Source organism: Bubalus kerabau, chromosome 1, assembly GCF_029407905.1.
Source record: "Bubalus kerabau isolate K-KA32 ecotype Philippines breed swamp buffalo chromosome 1, PCC_UOA_SB_1v2, whole genome shotgun sequence".
Lineage (NCBI taxonomy): Eukaryota > Metazoa > Chordata > Mammalia > Artiodactyla > Bovidae > Bubalus > Bubalus kerabau.
Window position 1 is genome coordinate 230,186,052 of NC_073624.1, and position 16,978 is coordinate 230,203,029.

General features: G+C 41.5%; 1 protein-coding gene across 4 annotated transcripts in view; it reads left to right on the top strand.

The window, feature by feature from the left end:
* HMGXB3 (HMG-box containing 3) overlaps positions 1–16,978 on the top strand; it is a 62,313-nt gene that overhangs the window by 12,293 nt on the left and 33,042 nt on the right. For 2 of the 4 annotated variants that reach the window (XM_055558322.1, XM_055558329.1), the window contains exons 6-11: positions 3,092–3,223; positions 7,305–7,711; positions 9,765–9,940; positions 10,077–10,174; positions 12,640–12,738; positions 14,273–14,422. In XM_055558322.1, the coding sequence (XP_055414297.1) occupies positions 3,092–3,223; positions 7,305–7,711; positions 9,765–9,940; positions 10,077–10,174; positions 12,640–12,738; positions 14,273–14,422 (1,062 nt within the window). The remainder of the gene's footprint in view (positions 1–3,091; positions 3,224–7,304; positions 7,712–9,764; positions 9,941–10,076; positions 10,175–12,639; positions 12,739–14,272; positions 14,423–16,978) is intronic. The other 2 variants (XM_055558343.1, XM_055558334.1) reach the window with 2 other exon arrangements.

The window sequence follows — 16,978 nt, forward strand, 5'->3', positions numbered from 1 at the left end:
CAGGCAAGAACACTGGAGTGGGTTGCTATTTCCTTCTCCAATGCATGAAAGTGAAGTCTCTTAGTTGTGTCTGACTCTTAGCGACCCCATGGACTGCAGCCTACCAGGCTCCTCCACCCATGGGATTTTCCAGGCAAGAGTACTGGAGTGGGGTGCCATTGCCTTCTTCAAGGGAAGGGTTACCCCCTCCAGTATTCTGGCCTGGAGAATTCCATGGTCTGTATAGTCCATGGGGTTGCAAAGAGTCAGACACGACTGAGTGACTTTCACTTTGACTTTCAAGCACTACTTTTAGTGGAATGCCACAAATTTTGGTAGGGTATGTTTTCATTTTTATTCAGTTGGAAATGCTTTCTAACTTATTTGACCCATGAGTTATTTAGAGGTGTATCACTTTCCAAATATTTGGGATTTTCCAGATGTCTTTCCATATCGATTTCTGATTTGATTCCATTGTGATTAGAACTTTGTAGTTTGTATAAGACCTGAATCCTTTTAAATTGAGTGTGGCTTATTTTATGGCTCAGAGTATGGATTCTCTTGATAAATGGTCTAAGTGCGTTTGAAAAGACAGTGTAATCTGCTGTTGGATGGAGTGTTCTGTACATTTCAGATCAGGTTGAGTTGATTTGTGATGTTCCTTGCTGGTTTTCTGTCGGCTGTTTCTGTCAGCTACTAAGAAAGCATGCACCAGTCATTGTAGGTTTGTGTGTTTCTTTTTGTAGTTCTGTTAGTTTGTGTGTCATGTATTTTGACTGTTATTAAATACATAAACGTTTAGGATTGTTAAATTCTCTGGATACGTTTATTGCTCCTTTATTAAGAAATGGCATTTATCTCTCACACTGTTGCCTGTGAAATCTACTTAGGTCTGATATCAAGCTTTCTTTTGATTATTGTTATTAACGAGCTATATCTTTTTCCATCCTTCTACCTTTTTGTAGCTTTGTATTTAAAGTACCTTTTTGGTAGACAGCATATAGTTTGACTGTAAGAGCAAGACCTGTCTGACTGTCTCTGCCTTGTAATTTAGGTATTTAGTATTTAGGCACTATATATTTAATGTGATTATTAATATGATTTGGTTTAAATATGTCCTCTTACTTCTTGTTATTGTTCTGGTTATGTTTTGTTATATTTTCTTTTGAAATGCTTGAATATTTTTTTTTTAAATTATTTATTTCTGGCTGCCCTGGGTCTTCATTGCTGCATGTGGGCTTTTACAGGTTGCAGTGGGTGGGAGTTACTCGAGCTGTGGTGCTCAGGTTTCTCGCTGCAGAGCGGGCTCCAGAGCGTGCGGATTTTAGTTGCCGCAGCTCCTGGGCTTAGTAGTTGTGGCGCGTGTGCTTAGTTGCCCCCCAGCATGTGGAATCTTCCCCGACCAGGGATTGAACCCGTGTTCCCTGCATTGGCAGGTGGATTCTTAACCACTGGACCACCAGGGAACTCCAAACTGAATATTTTTAATGAATCCATTTTATCTCGTTTATTGGTCTATGGCTTATTAACTTTGTCTTCGTTACTTATTGGTTTTTTTTAGGGTACATATCTTGGTTTCTTTTAGGTACATATATTTAACTTGTCATAGTCTGCCTTTTCCTCTTAAAATTCCCACTACAGATAAATAATACTTTATTAGGTAAGAATGTTGTAGTAAACTACTTTTCCTGAGCCTTTCCTCTTCAGGAAACTAATGCTCTTTCATGGTCTAATAAATGTTAAATCAAGCTCTTCTAGAACTACTTAAGGCAACATCAGCCTTGAACACTGGCATTATTTTCTAAAGTCATTTCTGTACGCTGCTGTTTAGGAGTATTTACAAGTTGGTGGTGATTTATTTATGGAACTAACTTTTCTCTGGGAATGTATTCAGAATGACTATTCTGTGTGGGGCCACAGTCAGAGAAAAGAGAAATGTTTTATTTTCCATTAAAAATAGTCTTACAAACTTTTTGTTCCTCAAGATATACCCATTAAGCAGAAAGGGCAGGTGATTTTACAGAAGAGGAAATCCAGGGCCCAAGAGCAAAGATGAATTACCCCCAGCTCATTCGGTGCGCTGTGATGAAGTTGGAACCCAAATCCTTTTTCCTGGGACCTCACAACTTCACGCTCATCCTTGATTTGCTGCCACTGTCATGTCCCTTTTTCCGTAGGTGTTCTGGCCAGAGGCAGCCTAGGGGCAGCTTGGTGTTTCCTAAGGGAGGTTTTTGCTTTCTGGCCAGGCTAGGGAGACAGGGATTAGTAGCTGAGTAAACCATTCATAAGTGACTGAACAGATCTCACAGGGAAGTGTTTTCTTTCCAGCATTAATCAAGAAATGGAGCGTGGCTAATTTCTATTTGTGGCTGAAATGTAATACATTCTGTTCAAAGGGAAATCACCAGAGATTGATTATGTGAGCCAGTGATTGAATATATGTATACAAATAATCAAATTCTGTTGAGTGTCAAAGGAACTGGTTTCAACTGGAGTTCCCTCTCATTTTTTTGGTGACTGGACTGCTTTTATATCTTTGAATCCTAGATTCTAGGTTCTCTGATTTTTAACTAATAAGAATGAAGATGAAGCAGGTTCTTTGATGTGTGGAGAGCCGTAGGGTGCAGCAGGGTGCGTGGAAGGCGCTGTGACCAGGAGTCAAAGATGTGTCTCCTGGGGCTGGCTCTGTCCTTGAGCCACCGCATGGTGCATGGTTTGAAACAAAGCATTTAACCTCTTTGAGCCTCGGTAGTGGTGATACCTACCTCATGGTATTGCTGAGAGCTTCAAATGCGATATCGATAGAGTGTTTAGCACTGTGTGCTACTTCACTTAATTAATTAATTGTAACTATCATAATCTGTATTCTTCTGGTACCTAACTCTGTAACCCTAGGCAGTTGTCTTTCTTCATTTGCATTCACTCTCTCCATTTCTAAAAAGTGAACTAACTAGTTGTATTTTAGGGCCTTTCCAATTCTGACCTTTTAAGATCATGAACTGGCTAATTTTTTGCAAGCTGGTATCCTCCTGCCATTGTTAGGGTTACAATAGTCATGAGGATCTGAGAGAGATTAGATTGTACTGTTGATTCTGACCTTTTTTTTTTACAGACTACTACATACACCCGACGGGGCCATGGAACGTGCACCAGCCCAGGCTGCTCCTTTACATATGTCACCAGGCACAAACCACCTAAGTGCCCTACCTGTGGTAACTTCCTTGGAGGGAAGTGGATCCCAAAGGTAAGTCCATTGGCCATCACTGCTTTGGGAACCCCACAAAGTAAACTTACTGTTCCCCTTAAGAATAGATGGCTTAAATTAATATTCATTTAACTTTTCTGATGCTACAAATAAGTCAGTTTCTTTCTTTTTAAGAAGAAAGAAGAAAATGTTATCCATAACCTCCATCCAAACAAAAGCCATTGTTAAGATTTCAGTGTCTGTTAAGATTTTTTCTAGTCTTTATCTGTGGGTATAGAAATTCTGTATCTGGTCTTTTTTCTTTTACCATACCATATCATTAAATATTCTTCAAAAACGTTATCTTTAATTGCTTCATAGTTTTCCATGAATGACTATACTATGTTAAATTATTCACTTCCTGTTAGGGTCACATTTTTAGCAATCCACCCTCCACACTAACTGCTTAGCTATTCATACACACAGGGCAGATCTCATTCCTTAGCTCTGAGTCCTTTTAGTTTCGTGTGGAAAGTGTTAGTTGCTCAGTAGTGTCTGACTCTTTGCAATCCCATGGCCTGTAGCCCAACAGGCTCCTCTGTTCATGGGATTTTCCAGGCAAGAATACTGGAGTGGGTTGTCATTTCCTTCTCCAGGGAATCTTCCCGACCCAGGGATCAAACCCAGGTCACTCACATTGCAGGCAGATTCTTTACCGTCTGAGCCACCAGGGAAGCCCACTTAGTTTCCTATAGCTTCTATTAAAAGTGGAAGTCTTTAACCCAGTATTCAAGCTCTGCCATAGTTTAACTTTCCAAATATGTACTTCTGTCTCCAAATAAATGGTGCTCGGTAAATAAGTGAGCATTAGAGCTATGCCCCTGTGATGTTCAGTTCAGAACATGTTTTTTGTTACCTGTTGTATGCTTGGCACTGACTATAAATCATACATACTTGCCACATTTTTGATATGAGACTATAAATTATCTAGAGACAAAAGGACTAAAATAGAAGCGGTTTTATAGAGGAGATGATTTGGAAAGAGCAATAGAATTTGGGTAGATAGAAAAGGAAAGAGAAGGCATTATTTTTGTGAAAATAGTTTAGGCTTAGGATTGTGTTCATCATGTGTTTCAACTCATGGTCCAGACTTATCTTCTCTGTAGAGAAAACTTACATAGTATCATACTTACTAAGTTCCTTTGGAGCATTTTCCACAGAACATTTCTTAGAAAATTATCAGGATAGTGACTTTTGCCCTCTGGCTAAGTATTGAAGTTCAGGATAGCACCAGTTTTGGAGACAGAATAGGTTAATAATTAAGAATATAATTCTGGAGTCAGCTTCCTCAGTTCAGACCTTAACTTTGTAACCTTAGGAAAGTCATTCTACATTTCTGTTCTTGATTTAGGCTTCCTTTCATTTGTAAATAGAAATTAAGAATATTACCTACATCAATAGGGTTGTTGGAGGGGTCAGATGAAATTATCCATGCAAAGTGGATGGTTCATTTCTAGTGGAATTATATATTCAATCCTCTGTAGGGGTTCACTGCCCATTGTTGGCAGCAGTATAATTGTCTCTTGTTACTGGCTGTGAACATTAACACTTCAAGGGGCAGGAAATACCTAGGGGTTTGTGGAGTTTTTGTGTTGTTGTGAAGCCATTTCATTTATTCCCACCCTAATTATTCTCCCAAAATACACTTCCCCAACTGCGGTAGGAAGATTGAATTGGGTAGTAGTTGGACTTCTCCTTGGTCCTTCTTCACTGATGCACAGCAGGTCTGTCAGATGATCTTGTTTCCTGTGCTTTTGTGCGACTCTAACCAATCCTGTGCATAATCTGCTTCAGATTCTGTTTTGACTTTGGCTTTCTTTCCTTTTTCATTTTGTCTTCTCCCCTCCCTTTTATTGAAATAACTTTTAAGCCATTCTCTTTCTGAGATCGAATTCATGACATGCATAAATTTTTTTTTCTTAGCTACTTGTCTCCTGTCTTTACTTGCTAAGTTAGAAATTTTTTTCTCCAAGATTTTTGCAAGAATTACTATGTAAGGATTTCCCTGGTGGTCCAGTGGTTAAGAATCCACCTTCTAATGCAGGAGACACAGGTTCAATCCCTGGTTGGGGAATTAAGATCCCACATGCCTTGGGGGCAACTAAGCCCATTCACCTCAACGGAGAGCCGATGCCGCCAAATAAATAATAAGTAAATATTTTTAAAAAAGAATTACCATGTGAAGAGCATATACTGTGATTTCTAAGTCTCCTTGGAACAGAATAAGTAATTGTGAAAAGAAAAAGGGTAACATTGTAGCATAAATGCATTTAAAATTTTAGAGATAAAAGTGACCTTGGTTATCAGCTAGTTCAACTCCCAGTTTCCAGCTGAGGAAAAATAGATTGAGGAGAAATGACTTGTTACATTCATATTGTTAATTATGCTATTGCCTTTTCCACTAAACCAAACTGCAGGCATTGCTGTGCTGTTAAGCTGCAGAATCTTAAGATTTCTTGAGTTCTGATTTTTGAAGGAGCAAGTATAAATAGTTTCTGAAAGTTCCAAATATGTCCATGCCAGTCAGGAAATGACTCACCTTTTCTTATATTGTTCTGGAGTTCATACTAGCTAAAATTAGCCCAAGAAACATGTGGCTCAGTGCCCAGTGAGTTGGACGGAACAAAAGATGGTATATAAGGCTCTTTAGCTCAAGGCCTCACTCCTATAGCAGTAATTGAGGTCTCTGCACCAGAAACTGGTAGTATTTGTCTTCCATCTTGAAAGAAAGTGACATCTAAAAAGGGTACGCTGAGTGAAGGAAATGTGAGATCACTAGCTCAAGTTTTTTTGCTCTGTTTGCTTAAATTACTCAGTCTTCCTGCAAAGAATTTTTGTCTATAGCCTACTTAGTGGACAACATTTTGTTCAGATACCTCATCTCAAGGATTTGGTTTAACATGTCTCCTGTTTTTCTGCTGACTTCCCTCTTCAGCAGTCGGAAGCTGAGTACAATTTACTAAGAATGTTTCTTGTCCTCATGGTTTGTCATCATGTGTTAGAACCTGCTGCTGCTACTCTGCTAAGTTGCTTCAGTCGTGTCCGACTGTGCAGCCCCATAGACAGCAGCCCACCAGGCTCCCCCATCCCTGGGATTCTCCAGGCAAGAACACTGGAGTGGGTTGCCATTTCCTTCTCCAATGCAGGCAAGTGAAAAGTGAAAGTGAAGTCGCTCAGTCGTGTCTGACTCTTTGCGACCCCGTGGACTGCAGCCCACCAGGCTCCTCTGTCCATGGGATTTTCCAGGCAAGAGTACTGGAGTGGGTTGCCATTTCCTTCTCCATGTTAGAACCTAAGAATGCTTTATTGGAGATTTCTTAAAGGTTATCTATGTTGGTTCTTAGCCAGAGGCACCATGTGGCCCAGAGGGACTTTAGAAATGTAAGAGGTTTTTGGTAGTCAGTGACTGGGAGACAATACTTAAATTTAATGGCACTGGCCACAGGTACTGAGCTTCCTGAAAAGTGCAAAGAGGGGTCCTGCCCCTCCATGAACAGTTAAGTCTCCCAAAAGGCTGTCTTCCTGGTGTTGACCCAAGAGCTCTCTTTTTCCATAATGGGGAATGAGGAATCAGATGAAGCTTGCCTCAGGTAACATAAGCAGTTACGATGAAGGCAGAGCCTAGACAGAACGCAGCTTTTGTGTTTTGTCTTCTAGTTTATAGTGCCTTTCACTATTCATGTGGAAGAAAAAAACCTCTGAGACCCATTCTGGACATAACCACTGTTAAGAAATTTTTTTAAGAAGTAGGCCTTGAACAGTCAGAGGTCGAGGTAAAAAATGCCAGCATTTGTTTGCTGAAACCTAAAGAAACATGTCATTAAGAAATTTATTAGAAGAATAGGTTTATCCTAACTATAGCCTTGAATATTGTGGTGAAAGGAAACTGGAATCAGAAGACTTAGGTTCAGGCCAATTTTATAAAACTTGGGGCCTGAAGTCAGCCTCTTCCTCTCTCAGCCTCAGCTTCTTATCTGTTGCTCATACATTATTGTTACAAGGATCAAATAAGAGAATATTTGTAAATGTGTTGTCAACTGTAAAATGCCACATGCATAAAAGGTTTTCTTATTTTTTCTAGGAAAAGCCAGCCAAAGTCAAAATGGAATTGACTTCTGGTGTCTCCTCCAAAGGCTCTATGGTTAAAAGAAATCAGCAGCCTGTCACCACTGAGCAAAATTCCGCTAAGGAAAACGCTTCCAAACTGACTCTGGAGAACTCAGAAGCTGTAAGCCAGCTTCTCAGTGTAGCTCCTCCAAGAGAAGTGGGTGAGGAGAATGAGTGGGAGGAAGTGATCATCTCAGATTCCCATGTTTCGGTTAAGGAAACTCCTGGGAATCATGGTGCAGCAGTCATTAAGACGCCAGTGGTCAAGCCTGAGGTCTCTCTGGGGACAACTGAAAATGACAGTCCTGGACTAGACGTGCCATCGCCAGCCGAGGGGACCAGCACCTCCGGTTCACTCCCTGCTCCTAAAAAGCCTACAGGGTAACCCAGTGTGTTTATGTACAGCATTGCGTTTAGAATAGCAGCTTGTGAAGTGCCCTGTGTTTGTTTTGTCCCTGTCTTCATAGCATTCCTGAGACAGGCAGCAGAGCCCAATTCATGGTCTCTATGGTAGATACAGAAACCAAGGCCTAGAGACACTGATTTGCCGTTTCTCCTATACTCTGCTGTCTTTTCACTACTGTCCTGGTCCTTATGTATCTCTTCAGTCAGTCTCCCTAAAGCATTTTTTGTAGAGTCTTGCTAGTACAGACTGTGGGCAGTGTTACAGACCTAGTATTCAATCCTGGCTCCTACATTTGGAAAGCGAGGCATTATTAAGACATCTTATGTAAAGATTCCTGTCCTGGCGGTCAGAGAACTAAATTCTGATTGTGACTCTTTTCTGGGCTTCTATTTGACTGGGCACAGTCACTTCATACCCATTCTCCTCCTCTGGAAAATTTTGAGTTGAGTCTTCTAAAAAAAAAAAAAAAATCATATCCTCAGTGCCTGACCATACTGCCTGAAAAAGATCACATGTAAAGCTTTCAGATAAGAGCGGTCCATAAGTATGGGCTGTTTTTCCTCCCTTTTTTAGAGGTTTAACTGGATGCTCTATGTAGCCGCTTTCCAAAGGCAACTATCATCTTAAAATGGAAATCCCTTATTTGTTTATATCAGTGGTTCTCAAAGGGGCACAGTGCCCCAGGGGACATTGTGGCAGTGTTTGGAGACATTTCTGGTTGATAGAGTTGGGGTGAGAGTGCTACTGGCCTCTACTGATAGAGGCCAAGGATGCTGCTAGACATCCTGCGCTGCACAGGCCAGCCTCTTGTGCCAGAGAATTAGTTGACAAAAATGTTAGTAGTGTCATGGTTTAGAAATTCTGGTTTATATTATTATGATGAAATTTTTTATTGTTGAATAGAAAATATACTTAGTTCAAACTCCAAGATGTAAGAAATATATCCTGAAAAAAAATCTTTCTGTCCCTTCCTTCAGTGCTCCATTCCCATTTACCACAGACTTTCTGCGTTTTTAGAGATAATTTTAAGTATATATAAACAGATAGGAGTGTGTTTGTGTGTTTATAATGATGTGAAGTTTTTTAAGTCAAGATATTAAAATATGTATGTTATGCTAACATTTGTGTAAAGAAAGGTGGGAAAACGTGATGTTTGTACATACAGAGTTAACTCTTGAACAAACATGGACTTGATGGTGTGGGTCCACTTACATACGGATTTTTTTCAGTACATACATTCTCTTGTGCTACATGGTGTGCAGTGGGTTGAATCTGCCACATGGGGAACTCTGGATATGGAGGAAAGGCTGTGCAGTTATCAATGAGCTTTTGAGTACGTGTAGGTCAGTTCCCCTAATACATGCTGTTCGAGGTGAATTGTGTGTGTGTGTCTATTTTTTTCCCCCACCTTTCTTTACACAAATGGCAGCATAACATACATACTTTGACTCATTGCCTTTTAAAATTTAACAATATATCAATACTTTGAGATGGTTCTGTGTCCTTAGAGAAGGATGCTGTGCACTTGTGCTTTGGGCAGCTGAAGCACTTTAGCCAAGGTGTATTGAGGCCTCCTATGGACAGGCTTTATGCTCAAATTGGAGCTACAGAGATGAAGAAAACATGGACCGTGTTCTCCAGGGTCTCTCAGCAGCCCTCATGTGGGAGACTGATATACTTTAAATGCTTGAGCTGACTAGGGGTGGATTAGATGTTATAACTACATTGGCTGTTGATAATTCCTCACTGTAGGCATGGTTTTACACTTTTTAAAAATCTTCATAATGACCCATGAAGTACCTGTAATTACTTTCCCATTTTACGTATTAGAAACTTGAGGTAAACAGAAGTGACGTTTCTTGCCCAGGGTTACAGAGCTACTTGATGGTTTAATTAATGTCTAAAGTATGACATTTTAACCAGGACAGTATTCCTCTAATAAAGTGCTATCTGGAGATAGCATTTTGATTTTCTTCCCCTTGGTCTGGAATTTCTAGGAGAGTTTCCTTCTTTTTTTTTTTCCCCCAGAGTTGACCTGCACACTCCTATGCCCAGAGCCCCAGAGCTTAAAGGCAGAGCACGGGGCAAGCCATCATTACTGGCTGCGGCAAGACCCATGAGAGCAATTCTTCCAGCCCCAGCTAATGTGGGCCGAGGCAGCAGCATGGGACTGCCCAGGGCCAGGCAGGCCTTTCCTCTGAGTGGTAAGGTCTGGGACAGACCGGGAGGAGGGACTGTTGAAAGGGAAGGGGGCAGGAGTCGGGGTTGAGCATGGAGATGAGAGACTTAGGGCGACTCTGAATGCACTTAAGTCACCAGTTTGGCTCCTGGTTGTCTCAGATAAGACTCCCTCTGTGAGGACTTGTGGCCTGAAGCCAAGCACGCTGAAGCAGCTGGGCCAGCCCATCCAGCAGCCATCTAGCACTGGTGAGGTGAAGGTAAGACCATTCCCCAGAGGGGGAGCTCCCTGGGGGCGCTGGCTGCTCTGAGAACAGGGCTTCCATTGAGTGTCTCAAAGCCATAGGCAAAAAGCCTCCATTATTACACTGGTAGAGCTCTGGGAGTAGGTTTAGCATGAATGACTTTTCTATTTTTTAATTTCTTGTTATGTGTACTTTTATTTAGAAAAATTTAAAACAAAAAATTGTAAGAATAAAAGTAGTACAAAGAGCACCTGTGCACTCTCTAACGTCACCTGTTAACGTATTAGCCCATTTTGCATTAACATTTATGCTCATGTATCTTCCCCATTGTGTGTGTGTGTGTATTTAAAATAGGCATGATTTAAGGGTAACATGGCCTTTTACTCTTTAATGCTTAATTGTGCATTTCCTAAAAATAGAGGTATTTTGTTACTGAATGAAACTTTTTCATTTGTATTCCAGTTTTGTCAGTTTTACCCAGATAAGTCCATTATAGCATTTTCTACTTCAGTACAGGATCTGGTCTAGGACTAGGTCTAGGATTAGGTCATATCTATTTAGAAAAAAATGAATGCATGATTGCTATAGAAAGTTCAGGTAAGGCAGAAAGAAAATAAGTCTTATGATCCTGTCACCTAGAAATAACAATTATTGACAGTCTGGTGTGCACTGTTTCAGCCCTGAAGTCCTTTCCTGCATTTGTCTGTGTTTATGTTTTATTTATTTATCTTTTTTAATTTTATTTTTAAATTTTACATAATTGCATTAGTTTTGCCAAATATCAAAATGAATCCGCCACAGGTATACATGTGTTCCCCATCCTGAACCCTCCTCCCTCTTCCCTCCCCACACCATCCCCCTGGGTCGTCCCAGTGCACCAGCCCCAAGCATCCAGTATCGTGCATCGATCCTGGACCGGCAACTTGTGTTTATGTTTTAAATGTAATCTTTCAAACCTAAAAGAATGGCTCTTTCTCCATATACTGGCTTGTTGTTCATTCACCAAGTCAAGTCCGACTCGTCACAATGCCATGGATTGCAGCGCGCCAGGCTTCCTTGCCCCTCACTGTCTCCCAGTTTGCCCAAGTTCATGTCCATTGAATTGGTGATGCCATCCAACCATCTCATCCAGTGGCTTGTAACCAGTACAGTTCATTCCATTTAATGATAAAGCTGTTAAAGACTTATTACCAGGTGTCAAAATTGCATGTGTTGAAGCACATTTTTTCTTACATTTTTTGTTGTAGTTCTCTTTGCCATATGTGACTTGAATATGATCAAAGTTCCTTAAATCAGCAGTTTTCTGAGCATGCCTATCAGTAATAAACACATTTCTACATCAGTAGGCATACATACAGCTACACATTAAAAGCTTAATGAAGCTATGCCCATATTAAATGCAGTCATTTTTCCATTTGTTTTTCTAAGTCCTGATTTCAGCCCATTAAATTAATTTCCTGACCCCTCAGTTTGAAATTGAAAACCCCAAAACGGACCAAATTGAAATAGGAACATCAGTCTGCCTTCTCCCTTGCCCTGTGCTATCAGGTAACTGCTTTTATGTGATAGTTGTAAATTGGTCCCAACAAGGGTATCAGTCAGCTTCTCCTTGGAAGGTTGATCTTTTTCACCCAGTGTGGTGACACCTCTGGGTACACGTGTGGTCTTTGAGTATAGAAGGGTGGTAGTGAGTCTGCTTCAGCTACTTCCTAGATCTCCAGGCCTTAGAACCCCTTTATGTGTATAAATTGCCAGTCTCCTCTGTAGTTTTCCTTTTAATTTGCAAATTCAGTATTTGTAAAAAGCCATAAATGCTCTTGCTACTAGTCTTAAACCAGTTAAGTGACACGAGATCTTATATTCTGAAAATTAAATTATTACAGAATAGTTATTTTTAACTTAGAATGCTTTCTTCATCTTTTTGCATTTTGTGTAGAACATTTGAAAAATTTATAGCTACTGGTAAAATGGGAAACAACCATTATCTTCCCCTTAACCTGTGACATTTTAGTGAATAATCTTTCAGATTTTTTTTTTTTGGCATGGCCAAAATGGGATCTTAGTTCCCTAATCAAGGATCAGACACAGGCCCCTGGCCGTGGAAGTGCAGAGTCCTAACCATTGGACTGCCAAGGAATTCCACAGACTTCTTTATGTCAGCATAATTCAACCACATATTTGTGTATAGAGCAATTATATGCTTTTCTCACTTTGTAGTAGTTGTAAATCTGATTTATAGTGTTACCAATATGCTAACCAAGTGTTAGAAGCTGTGCAAAGGAATGTGGCAACCCCCGGAGTTGAAAGTGACACTCAATCTTTGGTGGGCTGGTGACTGCTGACTAGCATCCCAGAGGGCTCATTTGGAGCGTAGCTCTACAACTTCCTGGGCAACTGTTTGCTCAAGCTGTTTCAGCACATACGACCTCAGGAGCTTGACTGAGGTTCAGAAGCACTAAGTAATTTGTTTTGATCTGCAGCTATCAAATGGCCAAACCAACAGGACATCTCAGGTGAAAGTTGTGGAGGTCAAGCCCGATATGTTTCCTCCATATAAGTACAGCTGCACTGTCACCCTGGTAAGTGGAACTGAGTGATGGGTGGACACAGGGGTGGTTTGGTTGTGTGGTGGAGGGTGAGTAGGAGTCTGGGGGTGGGGCGGGGAGTGGTACTTGGGAGTGAGAGTAGGGTGAGGGCTCGATCATTGATTCTAAACATGTTGTCACTGGAACAAATCATAGTAGTTACTGAGTGAATCAGCTGGGTTTCTTGTTTTTCCCAAGTAGATCTGTGAAGTATAGGCCAGCTGACCAAGGTATTTTTCTTGAGAGTAGTTCTCTTGGAAAGTCACTGAGAATTCAGTCCAGCTTCAGCATTCAGCCGTCTTTAGATCTTTTAGTGCTCTGCATGTAAGTTTGAGAAATGTATTTTTTTTCTACCTAAAACAGTCACATTCAGTGCTAGTATCTGATAGGGTTTGACAAGTGCTTTAGTAAAAGCAACTTATTTTGTTCAATCTGGTGTTTCCCACCAAGGTTTTCCCTCCCCCATTTTTATTTTTAACATAACATATTAACATCCCCCAAAACGAATGTGTGGCTCTGGGGGCATTCTTCTGCAGGCTAAGCAACCTGGAGCAGTGAAATAAACACTAGATGTGGAAAGGCCTAGTCCAAAAGTGGTTCTGGCTCTACTGCTGGCATGCCATCTGACCTTGAGGCTCTTTTCGTCTCTGGTCCTCAGTTTTCACTGTCTGTAAAATACTCTGTTGGCTTAGAAAGCATGTTTTGGGGCTTCTCTTGCTCAATACTCTCTAATTTTGTTGATCCTTAAGGTACCAAACCAGCCAGGTAACCTTTGGCAGTTTCCCTGGATGAGTGAGATGCACAGATTTTGAGAAAGCAGCTAGATTTTTTTAAATTCAAGATTTTTAAAAATTCAGAAATTTCTTTTGAGCACATTCTTTGTGCCATGCCCTGTGCTGTGCGTTCAGTAGGAACAAGACAACATAGTATGGTGGGTCATCGCCTTTTCTGGCCCTGTCTTGGGAAGAGGGCTCTCTTATCCTGGAGAGCTGCTCAGGCTTCATTTTCCAAAGGCCCAGTCACTCCCTTCTTTGTGCTGTCCATCCCTTCCCTGTCTCTTCCCTGTGGCTATGGGAGGCCACTGGGGGCACCATTTGGTGGGGACTGCCCAGGACCCTCTCTCGGGCTGATTAGACTGCAGCTTGTTTTAAGAGCCTCAGTGCCAGAGCTGTGAGCTTGTAGAGGCCACAGGTCACAATATTTCTTCAGACGGAGCTTGAAGTCTTTAGTCCCCCTGGCATTCTGTTAGAACAGACCTGCTTCACTGCTGATTGCCTGGACCCTGAAGGCATTTGAATTTCTGACTTTTGAGATTCATCTTTGTTTCACAGATAGGAGGACTTGCCAGAACTGTTCAGGCGATAACCACAGAAAAAGTATCTTGTTTCAAGGCTCTTTGAGAGCTGGTCTGAATCTGCGTTCATAATTGTCACTCTCCTCTGTTTTACCAGTTGCAGGTCATCCTGATTCTTGGCTCTGCACAGGTGTAAAATGACTTACAGAATTGAAATATGGTCTTATTTTTTAGGATTTGGGCCTGGCTACATCACGAGGTCGGGGAAAGTGCAAGAATCCCTCTTGTAGCTATGTCTACACCAACCGGCATAAACCTCGGATTTGTCCCAGCTGTGGTTTTAACCTTGCCAAAGACCGGACTGAGAAAACCAGCAAGGTTCTCGTGAGTTCCTTCCCCAAACACACCCTCCAGTCTTGGACAGGGCTCTGTTAGCAGTTCAGCTTTAGGAGAAATAAAAGGATTTCTTGGTACATATTGTAGTTAGCACCAGAACTGGAGCCAGGTTCTAGGTTCTGAACCTGGCAAGTGCCTTCTTTCTGGGCTTCCTTATCCTCTTCGTTAAGATAAGGGAGTTTATCAGATACCTTGATCTCCGAGAATCTTCTAGCTCAGTGGACCAAGAGTTCATTCACAGGAGAAAAAAATAGCCAACACAGGCCTTAGTGAGGATTCTGAAGTAGAAAGGGTTGGAAAGGTTACATTGTTTTAGCTCTGAGGTTGTTGAAGGACCTGTAAATAGAATTTTGGTAAATACAGAGTGCCAGCCTCAGGACTTTGTAGATGAGATTGCTGCTACTCGGGTTCCTTGCAGAGCATTGGCCAACCACAGCGCTTTACTTCTAGCAGTCTTGGCAGGCCTGTTCCCTGAAGTGGGACCAAACTGCTGGATAGTAAAACACATTCCACTTGGCTCCTTAGGGCTTGTTTTTGTTATTTGTTTGTTTACTAGAACAAGGCAGTTTCAGGGGCCTCTGAATTTCCACATAGGAATTTTTTTTTAAGTGAACAGAAAGAGTACCTACCTAAGGCAGTGAACAGAATGACTGGGATGAACATAAAAAGAGAGATCTCAACTCATATGCTTTGGAGGGAAAGAGGATGGCTCGCAGAACAGGTCAGGATCCAAGACGGAGCCTGGCCACTCTAGATCTAGCCCACACCTCACAAGATGTGCAGGATGTGGGTGGGAGGGAAAGGTGTGCAGTATACTCAAGGATGGGCATGAGTAGAGATGACGAGGTAGGCAGTCTGATGCTCCACTGGGTTAGAGGAGAGAGGATACACTCTCTAATGTTATTTAGTTATTTAGGGAGGAGCATGGAAAAGATTGGGACCATGTATCGTGGAAGGTCTTTAATGCTATACTAGGCAGTTTGTTTTGCAGGCAGGGGACATACTGAATGTCCTGAGCCATGGAGAGGCCCAGAAGGTTATGTCAGGAGGTCAGGGGGTTTGGGAGCAGACACAACTAGAGAGGTTAGGGACGGCTTCTTCAAGCCAAGTTTTCAGTGTGTATGAATGGGAGGGGGCTTTGTGGCAGTGAATCTCACCCCTGAATCTTCAGGTCTGTTTCTGTGCTTGAGGTAGTATTCTGAGGTTATTGTGAGAAAGAGAAGTGGAACTAAAAGGAAAAAACACTGAGAATAGGAATTGAGAGACCTGCCTGGAAAAGACCCCAAGTTGCTTGCTTTCCCTATTCTGAATTTTAGTTTCCCCATCAGTAAAACAAAGCAGGCAAGGTGGGTTAGATCTGGGCGTTCTATTCTTGGGGCCATGAGCGCTAGAGAAAACTCGAGTTGAGCTTCGAGGAGTCTCAGAACTTCTTGTAGAATGTGTCCATGCCTTCCGTCGCATTCGTTACCAGGGTGCCCTCTGCTGGCAGTGAGCTTTTCCTCTGGTTTCTCCATGTGGTTGATGTGCTCCTCTTCACAGCACATTGACCACACCATGTCTTTTTTTTCCTTCAAGAAGGTGAATGTTATTTAGTAAACAGGGATAATTCCAGTGCAATATAAAGAAAATTGATTTAGATCTAAAATTTTATACCCCAGATTAACTTTTTGTTTGTTTGAACTATTTCCTTAAGTCAGTTTCCAGAGTAAAATTTTCGGTGCTCACATACAAACACACATCTACATGGTTCTTGATAAGTGTTGGGACTCAAATTCAGAACAGATACTTTTGACAAATACAAGAATACATATTCCCAGAATTAAACAGAATATCTGAAATAAAGCCCGTCTGGAACATCACACATTCTGTAATTACAACAGATAAAATTAGAAATAACCTGTGTCTACCATTGAAATAAATTATAATGGCATCCAGTGCTATCACTTCATGGCAAATAGACGGGGAAAACGTGCAAATAATATCAGATGTCATTTTCTGGGGCTCCAAAATCACTGCGGATGGTGACTGCAGGCACAAAATTAAAAGATGGCTTGCTCCTTGGAAGAAGAGCTGTGACAAATCTAGACAGCATATTAAAAAGCAGAGACATCACTTGGCCACCAGAGGTCTATTGGCAGACCTTTGTTAGTCAAAGCTGTGGTTTTTCCAGTAGTCGTGTTTGGATGTGAGAGTTGGACTATAAAGAACTCTGAGTGCTGAAGAATTGATGCTTTTGAACTGTGGTGCTGGAGAAGACTCTTAAGAGTCCCTTGGACTGCAAGGAGATCAAACCAGTCAATCCTAAAGGAAATCAACACTGAATTTTCATTGGTATTGAAGCTTCAGTACTTTGGCCACCTGATATGAAAAGCTAACTCATTGGAAAAGACCCTAATGCTGGAAGAGACTGAGGGCAAGAGTAGAAGGGGGTGACAAGGGATGAGATGGTTGGATGGCCTCATTGACTTAATGGATAGGAGTTTGAGCAAACTCAGGGAAATACTGAAGGACAGGAAGCCTGATGTGCTGCAGTTCATGAGGTTG